The sequence below is a fragment of the Microtus pennsylvanicus genome, chromosome 12, assembly GCF_037038515.1.
Source record: "Microtus pennsylvanicus isolate mMicPen1 chromosome 12, mMicPen1.hap1, whole genome shotgun sequence".
NCBI lineage: Eukaryota > Metazoa > Chordata > Mammalia > Rodentia > Cricetidae > Microtus > Microtus pennsylvanicus.
The window spans coordinates 63,408,812-63,418,826 of NC_134590.1; the positions used below are offsets into that span (position 1 = coordinate 63,408,812).

Genomic DNA, 10,015 nt, shown 5'->3' on the forward strand with positions numbered 1-10,015 from the left:
GCTGTCATGTGGGTATATCCCCTGGGAGATATAGATTTATGTTAGCTCCTGGGGTGCTGAGACTTGTGAGCTACAGTCTGGGCTCAGATGTCTTAAGGACTCCTAAGTCTTCCTCAGGGGGCTTGATGGAAGGGTCAGAAGTACCCCCTTTTGTTGCACTTAACCTGTGATGTCTTAGGTACACGGTATTGCAGGATGACCAGCCACCATGGGGCTATTGCCAGCAACCTGCTTTAGAACTGAAGAAGTGGAGGCTTGAGGATGTTGGGCAGGGTCACAGTCCAATGTCCAGCAGGCAGATGTCCAGGCCAAGTCTTGTTTTGTTTGAGACAGGGTTTCACTGTGTTTCTCAGACACAAAGGAAAACTCTAATTTAAACGCTTGTCAGTTCTGCCTTTGCCTCACAAATCCTGGGATAACGGGAATGAGCCACTATACCTAGCTTCAGCCACAGCCTCTATCTGTAGGATTTGAAACTCTGATTTGGTCATTAAGAAATGTGGCAGTTTCTATGAAGTAGTGTCGTCTGACTCCTGGCTGGCAAAGGTCCACCTTTAGAGGCCAGCCAGGGACAGGAGTAAAGCATTTTGATGACACAGTATATTAGTGAATGGGGGTAAGATTGGAATCAGGTTATTTTCAGGAAACACAAGTGGAGAGACAACTCCTTAAGACCAGGTGAAGCCAGGCATGGTGGCACGCACCTTTAATCCCAGAACTCAGGAAGCAGAGGCAGATGGATCTGTGACTTCAGGGCCAGCCTGGTGTTCATAATGAGCTTCAGGACAACCAGGGTTATATAGAGAGACCCTATCTCAAAAAAGGAAAAAAAGACCAGGTGAAGCTTGGTGATTCAGGTGCCAAAGGCCATTGAAGATAGGGTAGTACCAACCATGTGAGCAGGGGTATTTTATGTTCAGATGTGTCTGTGAGCCTGGGAAGGGAGGCAGCAGTGTGACTTCCTATTGCTTACCTGTTTCTTCATACACCTTTGTGTTTCCTTAGTGGACAAAAGTCCCTGGAAGGCCTTACATGGAGGATGGCCCGTTGGAAGCCAGGTGGCCTCAGGCCCTTTCCCATTAGGCCCACTTGGTGTGTCGCACACCGAAGGTCTCAAATGGCAGCTGGCATCTCCAGGGCCTATGGATGTGGGCAGCTTCTTGGACCTCCATGAGAGCACAGGGCCACCTGCAGCACCACCAACCAAGCGACACTGCCGGTCCCTGTCGGAACCAGAGGAGCTGGCTCGATGCCGCTCCCCATGGCGCCCTGGCAGCTCCAAGGTGTGGACTCCCATCTCTAAGAGGAGGTGCAACAGTGGTGGGAGCGCCACCCTGCAGTGCTGCAGCGCTCTAGGGAGCCCTGCCCTGCAGGGGCGTTCAGGCCTGCCCAGGAGTTCTGTGTCACCGCCGATGCCCCGGCCAGCTTCAGCCAGCAGTGGCTTTGTGGATGGCAGTGAGGGCAGTGCAAGCTCAGGTCCGCCTTGGCTTTCTGCAGGATCCTGCCCGTTTTCCTCCAGGCGCCGACTGTCTCTCTCACAAGAGCACCTTGTAGATGCGAACGCTTGCCTGCCTTCAGCCAGCAGCACCCCCACATCCACACCTGAGCTAGGCCGACACCATGGCCTGCTCCGGTGCCGCTCACAGCCTTGTGTGTTGGATGGGAGGAGGGTCCGGCGCAAGCGGAGACGGGAGGAGGATGCCAGGTGGACACGGCCGTCCTTGGACTTTCTGAAAATGACACGGGTGAGGCTGCGTTCTGTTCTGGTTGCAGGGAGCTATGTTCTGCCTTGTAGTGGTCTTAGAGTAAGGCTGGTTATGGCTAGCAGCCCTCTAATCTTACTTGACTACTTTCTTCTGAGCTGAGATGCTGTGTAAGGCCATCTTGTCAAGGAACATGGCATAGCTTGGTTGATGGGAGGATGGTTTGTCCCGCTAACCCCAAAACCTCAGTCATACCCCACAGGCAGAGCACCCACATAGGGAACCTGGATCCTGGGCTCTGAGGAAGCAAGGAGGGGCTGAGTGTGGAAGTTCAATGAAGCCATTGCATTTGGTGCAGCCTCATCTCTTGGGAACCCTCACTACATTTTGGGCATGGCAGTTATTTATAAAGTGAGAAGCCTTTCCTGGAAGCTGAGGCAGAGCTTGGTACCACTGAAGGCCTAGACCCTTGGCTTGTGATGACTCCAGGAGCCAGGGCTTATGACTTGGGCTGTGCCTCATTCAGAGACCAGCAGGTACCTAGATGTGCTGTGCTATCACAATCTGGACATCCCTGACACATTCTGAGGAGTTGTTTTGTTGTTGTTGTTCTTTTTGTGGGTTTTTGTTTTATTTTTGTTTGTTTGTTTTTGTTTGAGACAGAGTTTCTGTGTGTAGCCCTGGCTGTCCTGGAACTTGCTCTGTAGACCAAGGCTGGTTTTGAATTCAGAGATTCACCTGCCTCCCAAGTTCTGGGATGAAAGGCGTGAACCACCACCGCCTGGCAGAGCATTGGGTTTTAACTGGTGTAGTATACCACTGTCTGCTCTCATGTGGATCACAGAGAGGTGCCCACTGCCGGCAATGGGAAGGAGGAGAAGAGAACAGTGAGAATGGGCCCTCACTGTATCTAAGAGGGCATGTCTACTTGGACGCATCTGGGGCTTCTGTAGGGTTTCTTGGACCCCTGTGGGAGCTGGAGTGGAGCCCAGCAGCTCTGCTCCCTCTATGTTGGTCCTTAGCTAGGAGCAGAATAGTAGGCTCTTCTGCTTCCCTCCCACCCCCAGCTGGGGCCGCACTAAGGAGCCTTGGCTGTTCTGTTATGTAGATTAGCCTGGCCTTGAAGTCCCAGAGATTTGCCTGTCTCTGCTTCCAGAATGCTGGAATTAAATCTGTGGCCCCCTTGGTACTTCTTGCAGGGTTGTGCCTCTCTTGGTGACTGGCATTGGCAGTTCCCTGACTCCCTATCACCCATATCTGTCCCAAGGCTTCAAGCCTGATTTGCCTCCTGTAGGCACTACTGTGAGTGCATGTCAAACTCTGGGTGTTGTGGGTGGTGCCAGGGCTGTCCTGAAAGAAACTGCTTTAGTGTGTCTGGTGAGGCCATATTTGGGACAGTACAGATGGGACAGAGTGCCCTTGATTTGGGAGAAGCCTGTCTGGCAGTCCCAGGCTTGTGGAAAGTAGCGTAGTTCCTGCTGATGTCTATTTTGCATTCTGCTGGTGTGACTGTTGATGCTGCCTGACAGTCAGGTTTTCCAGGTCTTCTTGGTCACTGTGAGGGTTGAAAGCCCAGTCTCCCTGGTGTGACTGTAGAGGTCTGATAGAAGGGAAGTGGTGGTGCCTTTAGTGTGATGTTGGCTGTTGGAAAGTTAACAAGTTTTGGATACCCAAGCTTCCCCTGCTAGCCAGTGCTTTGGGTGTGGCATATGGCATCATCACATATGCCAGGGGGACAGCAGCGTAGGATGAAGATGCCAGCAGAGAAGTCCTTGACTTGGTACCTTTTGGGGAAGGGGATAGTGTATAACAAAGACGGGGTGATAACCAAGGGATAGTCCTGCTCTGAGATGCCATGAACACTCTGGGCTCCATAGGAGGTGAGAAAAGTAAATCTGTCCATGGGCTCATTGTGGAGGTAGGGTGTCTTATGGGCCCCACCTCATCTCTGCTCCATTGTTCAGTCCTTCTGAGCAGTGGCTGTCCCTTCTCCCTCCCTACCCCAGCTGTCTGCTTCAGGATTCGGATGCCCTCTGTTCTAGTCAGTCTCCACTTACTTAGTCCCCATAACCCCTTGTGACTTACTCACAGGTCAGCATCACTGAATAGTTAGCTGTGGAGTCCCCATAACCCCTGTGACTTACTCACAGGTCAGCATCACTGGATAGTTAGCTGTTGCTGGGTAGCAGGTGAGCCCAGTTCAGCTGGAAGCATCTGAGCTGTGCTGTCTCACTATCCTGTGACTTCAGGTCACGGGACAGGAAGCTCAGTAGGAAGGTCCTGGTCATGCTTGCCTGCAGGACCTACTTCCCAGCTCCCTCCTGTGGTTCCTGACCGTTGACCTTTGTGGGACACATTAATGTTCTTAATCTTTCTAGCGTGTGTGTTGTGAGGAGCTGGCAAGGAGGCACTGCAGTGTTTGCGGCAGCTAATTTCTGTGAGGTCCGTTGTAGTCCACATGCACCATGATGCATTTGCTTTATGGGACTGGCTTGCAAACCATTTGTAGTGACTGTGTACTGAGCAGGCACTGGCTCAAAACCTGGGATTGTGCAGACAGATGGTGTTGTAGGGGCAGGGGGAGTAGTATAGGAGGCCAGGTGAGAATAACATTGTGGCTTTTTGTGTATTTGCTTTTACTTTTATTTGTGTGTGTATTTATGTGTGGGCATATGTGTTCATGTGTACAATAATCCAGAGTTCAGCCTTGGATGGTATGCTCAGGAATGTCACCCACTTTATTTTGTATTTTTTAAACTATTAATTCTTTTATTTTTGAGGTTATAATTACATCATTTCCCTTTCCTTTCCTTCCCTCCAAACCTTTGCTTATACCTCTCCTTGCTTTCCTTCAAATTCATGGCCTTTTTTTCACTAATTTTTATTAATGCATATATATCTGTAGTTTTTTTGTGTGTGGGGTTGAGGCCTTGTGGTCTTTTCCCTGGTTCTCTTTGGCATGTCTGTTGTTATTGTTTAACTCGTGTTTAGACAGTCATGTTGGTGAGAAAAAAAAAGCATACAGATGCTTTCTGACATTAGTAGGAAACCCAGTCTCACAGCAAACTCCTTGGTCCTCTGACTCTTATAATCTCTCTGTTCCCTCTTCTACAGTGTTCTCTGAACCTTAGGTGGAGAGTTGTAAATGTGTCCATTGGGGCTGGGCTCCATGACTGTATTTTTGATTGTTTGTAGGTCTCCGTATGTTTCAGTGAAGTTTCTTTGATGAGGGCTGAGGACTACACTTACCTGTGGTATAAGAGCAAATATGCAAATATTTATGATGCAGTAAGGGATTACGCTAGTTTAGGAATTCCCCCCCCCCTTTTTTTTAATTGAAGCAAGGTTTCTCTCTGGGATATGGGTTTCACCAGTTTGTCTAGGCCAAGTGACCAGAGGCCCAGGAACCTTCTTATCTCTGTGACCCCAGTGCTGGAATTAAAAGTATGTCACATACCTGTCTCAAAAAAACCTTAAAGTCCTTGTGAGGACTTTTGAAAGCATTCCTTTAAAAAAGGAATGCTTGAGGGTGGGGAGACGTCTCAGTCAGTAAAGTGTTCACTATCCAAGCCTGAGGACCTGAGTCTGATCTCCAGCACATGTGTAGGAAGTCTGCTACTGGATGTCCACTTCTGGGACGATCCTTTGAGTTTCCCCACTGTGTCTTTTCCTGTCTCCTTGGTGTTTCTCTGCCAGTCAGTGAATCTTCTTTTGAAAGGCTAGGGATGTCTTACCCCTCTGAACTCTGCATCTTGTTGAGAGAGGGAGAATTATTTTTTGGCTCTTGTCCTTACAGGGTGTCCCTCATGGTTATTCTGTTCTGTCTTCAGGTGAGATGTTTTCTCTAGTATTTGGTGGCACCTTCCATTTGCTCCTGTTTAAGACATGGGTCTGAGCACACCTCAGCTTTGAGTTTTCTGGAGTAGTCTGGTGTTGGGACTCCTGTGTTTCTGGCCATTTCTTTAGAGACTGAATCCCTGGGAAGACTTGTCTGGAGAGTGGAGCCCTCCAGGGTCCTGGAACTCTGCATTTGGGGCACAGGGCTTTATTTAGTCCCATTATCCCCACTGTTCCTAGAACCCTTATCCACTTTTGAAATTTTCTCTTTCCTGAGCAGAGACCTCTCTTCTTCTTCTTCTTTTTTTTTTTTTTTTGGTTTTTCGAGACAGGGTTTCTCTGTGGCTTTGGAGCCTGTCCTGGAACTAGCGCTGTAGACCAGGCTGGTCTCGAACTCACAGAGATCTGCCTGCCTCTGCCTCCCGAGTGCTGGGATTAAAGGCGTGCGCCACCACCGCCCGGCCGAGACCTCTCTTCTTGAGCAGAGCTGGGGCAGGCACTGCAGGGTGGTCAGAAGGACTGGATTCCCTGTGACGTATATGGGACATATATACGCGTGTCATATACCAAGGCATGGATGTTCCTCAGGCCTCTGTAATGTGGAACAGGCTGATGTTTCCCCTCCCTGACACCTGAGGGAGGCCTCCTGGTTATGTCCAAAAGTCAGTTGATATTTCTTGGCCATACTGGGATCTTGGCCTGGCACAGACACACACACAGCTAGGCTCTAGGTGTGGCTTATTCTACCTGACTCAGACTCTGGCTCTGCCTTGGCCTGTAGAGCAGTTTTGCTAGCAGAAAGTGGAGCTTGTGGACACAGGTTAGGTGTCTTTATCTGCCAGGTGGCTTCCTCAGCATGTGGTCAGTGCTGGCGGCGGAGAGGCAAACCCTGGGATGCCTGTGGAAGCAGTGTCAGTGTAGTTGTAGGAGGTGCTGTTTTCCCAGAACCCGCCTGGCTCACCATGGCTGAGGAGGCTTGCAGTGGTGGTCACTGGACACAGCAGAACATGTCAGTGTCGCTGCCCTGTAAGGATTTCTGGCATGTGTAGCTCCTGTCAGTTTGTTTACTTACATGCAGATCATCATGAGTGGCAGTAGGTGTTTGGTCCTCCTCTGGGGACATCCTTTGGGGATGTTGCCAGTTCAAGTCAGCATAAGTATGACCTGTGGCCCCTATTTTCTGGTTTGGCTTTCTCAGAGATGGTGGTTTTGTGTCAGGTTCTTTGTTGATTGGTAGTTATTTCTCTGTGAATAGAGGAGCCCATAAGAGCTGCTCCCTGTTGAGCTGACTCGGAGGGCAGTGGGCCTAGCAGTGTTTTCACACATCTGTGAGACCAGTGTGTAAGTCCTGAGGGCAGGCTTCTGACTGCAGACCCAAGTATATGTCTTGTTAGGACAGGAGATTGGGCTGCTGGTGTGTGCCCATGGTCTACTGTCCTGCACTTGGATGTTTTCATTGTCCAGTAGGGGCACAGGAAACAAACTGGCACAGGTCCTCCAGCTGATACAGTGACATGGATAGTCAAGTTCATTTTGATTTGAGTAAAAAATAAATTATGCCTTTTTATTTTTGTGACCAGAATCTAGCTGCTGATATCTTTAAGGATTTGCTCTTTAGAATATTACTTCTCAAATTGGTTTACTGTTTTTGAGACAGAGTCTCTCGTTTGCCCCCCAGTTAGCCTAGAAATTGAGATCCTCTTGCCCTCCAGCTCCCGAGGACTAGGCTAATAGCTGTGTACACAGTCAAATGTCACATGCTCAGCAGGGAGTCACTCTTTATACTTGAACAATAAAAACAAAAGATACTGCAGCTTGTCTTGTGGAGACGACTAATTCCCATAAAAGCACTGCTCTGTTCTCCCTAGGGCTTGTGTGTCTCTGTCTGTTTGTGATAGGACCGTTTCTAGGGATCTTCTTGTCAAAAAATAGATTTTTGCCCAGAGTGGTAGCACATGCCTGAAACCCAGCATTCAGAAGGTGGAAGAAGCAGGAGGATCAGAAATTCAAGGCTCAGCTACATAGGAGGTTTTTTTTTTAATTTATTTTTATTTATGTACATTGATGCTTTGCCTGAATGTGTGGCTGTGTCAGATCCCCTGAAACTGGAGCTATAGACACTTAGAAGCTGCCATGTGGGTGCCGGAGAATTGAACTCTGATTCTCTGGAAGAGCAGCCAGTACCCTAACTGCTGAGCCATCTTTCCAGCCCCTACATAGCAAGTTTAAGCCACCCTGGGTTACTTTGTTTCTCTCTGTGTGTCTCTATTTTTGTGACTCTGTGTGTCTCAGTCTCAATTAGGAGACACTTAGAAAGGCTTTTTCTGTTGTCTTATAGCACTGGTTACCTTGTGTTCTGACGGCCAGCGTGGCTTGCATGGTCTGTGCTCTGCCATCTGTGTTGCTGTCCCTGTACTCACACACCTTTTAGACTCCTCAGCCATGGCACCTGTCAGAGGCCAGTTTAGAGGAGCCTGCTGGAGATTGCGGAGAGAACATAGGGCATGTGAAAGAGACTGGGCACTCCTGGAAGGGGAACACAGGTCATACCAGGGAAGCGGCAGGGAAACAAGGCCTAGCCATGTCAAAGGCAGTTGGTCTGATGTAGCTCTACTGTATGTGCATCTTGAGGATGTAGGTGACTTCTAAGAGACGTGTGAACAGTCTAAGAAGCCCTCTGAGTAGGCAAGGACTATTGGAACTGGGAGAGAACTCTGGTTTGGGGCAGAGACTGACAGTTGAATTTCCAGAGGACATGCAGACAACACAGCCTCTCAGCTGGCCCTTATGGCTCTGTGCCCTGGGTTTGTCTTGGATAGGTACATACTGGAGGCATCCTAAGATGCTGGCAGGGCTCAGAGTGCATGCCTGGAAAAGGGTAATCAGAGGCCCCTTCTGTGTATGTGTGTGTTTTTTTCTTAGATGATTTAGGATGATAAAGCTTTCCACATGTTGTATTTGAGGAAGGTTAGCCTTTAGAAAATGAGAGAGGAAGGTGAGAAGCAGGGTTGAGGCTGTTAGGATTTGAGGAATGAATCATGGGTGTTTGGGGGTCTAATGAGTTCCAACTGGCTGACCTTGCCTGAGGTCTCTTGGGAACAACTGGGTGTTGTTGGAGATGGGCTGCATTGGGATCTTCCTGGATAGTCTGTCTCCTGAGAGCTACATGGGCTCTGATGCAGCCCTCTCTGGGTGGGTCCAGTACCAAATGGTCTTCCCAGTACCAACCTAGTAGGTACTATGGGAACTCTGTGACCCTGCTTTCTGATAAGGCCAGGGATGGGATGAGCAGAGTCCAGGAAACAGCCCAAGGTAACTGGTGCTTGGTGACTGTTTGGAGTGGACTGGACACTGAGGACACAGTGCTGTGGCAGGCAGAGTGTTTCTTGCACACCTATCAGAAATGCCTTCAGCCCCTGTCTTTTCTATTGCAGACTTTAAAAAACTCAAAGAGCCTTTGCTCCCTGGACTATGAAGATGATGAGGACGATACCCAGGCGAAGACTGTTGTGTCCTCCCCGTGTAACTCTCAGGGCCTTGTGGGCGTCATCACACCTGGCTCCAGCCCAAGGATCCCTAGACCTGGCCCAACCAGCCCCAGTGCCTGGGCTTCAGGGGAGCCAGAGGCCAGCACAGGAGAGGGTGGGAGCAGTGGGGAGCCCAGTGACTGGGACAGTGCAGGAGAGGAGGGTGTCTTCCCACTGGACCACAACGACCTGGACCTGGAGCAGATCGAGAACAACTGAATTTTGACTGAGCGTAGTTACTGTCTTGTCACCTTGGTGCCTGACCAGTGGAAATAACTTGTGTGTTATTTTGAAAATTGAGGCGTAATTTTGATTCAGTTTTTCCTAAAGAAGTATTTTGCATTTTTATGGCTTCTACAGTTTGGGAGAGCTTCTCTATTTTGAAATGGGTTTTCAGAGGGCATTGTATTAAACATGGTTCTGCCTAGATTCTGACTAGTTCTGCTTTTTTTTTTTTGTCAGAAACCTGCTGTGTAAAGAGTATGATTTGCTTGACAACTTTGAGGCTGGTGGTTGCAGGTTCCCTGTGGAGGGATCACAGCCTTGGGTGCTCGGGGTGATCTGCACCCTTGGCCCTTGGTGTCTGTGGTTGACTAACTATGGCTTGGTGACCACCTGGCCTTCTAGCAGCTCGCTGGGCTGATCTATGAGATCCCACTGCTGAGTCCTGAGTCTGCTTTTCTGTAGCCCCATGATGTTGAGCTTCTGGGATGTGAAGTGGCCATACCGGTCCCCAAAAGTGATGCTGCTGGCAGCATAGCTAGCACCTCTTCAGGGATTTTCCACGGAGGAACACTATTATGAGGAAGGGCTTTAGGACAGCACAGGAAATGATCATCTCTGGAGAAAATGGTTGTTTTTTGTTTTTTGTTTTTTTTTGCAAGAAAATTTATGAAAGGTGATTGACATTAGTCCTGCTTCCCTGTCAGATGATCTGGGCATACATCA

At 49.2% G+C, this 10,015-nt stretch overlaps 1 protein-coding gene across 3 annotated transcripts in view; it reads left to right on the forward strand.

Annotated features, from left to right (window-relative positions):
• Positions 1-9,494, forward strand: part of Fam53a (family with sequence similarity 53 member A) — a 32,019-nt gene extending 22,525 nt beyond the window's left edge. For all 3 annotated transcript variants that reach the window (XM_075943968.1, XM_075943967.1, XM_075943969.1), the window contains 2 exons: positions 1,006-1,745; positions 8,975-9,494. In XM_075943968.1, the coding sequence (XP_075800083.1) occupies positions 1,143-1,745; positions 8,975-9,286 (915 nt within the window). In that variant the 5' untranslated portion in view covers positions 1,006-1,142 and the 3' untranslated portion in view covers positions 9,287-9,494. The remainder of the gene's footprint in view (positions 1-1,005; positions 1,746-8,974) is intronic.
• Positions 9,495-10,015: the final 521 nt, after the last annotated feature.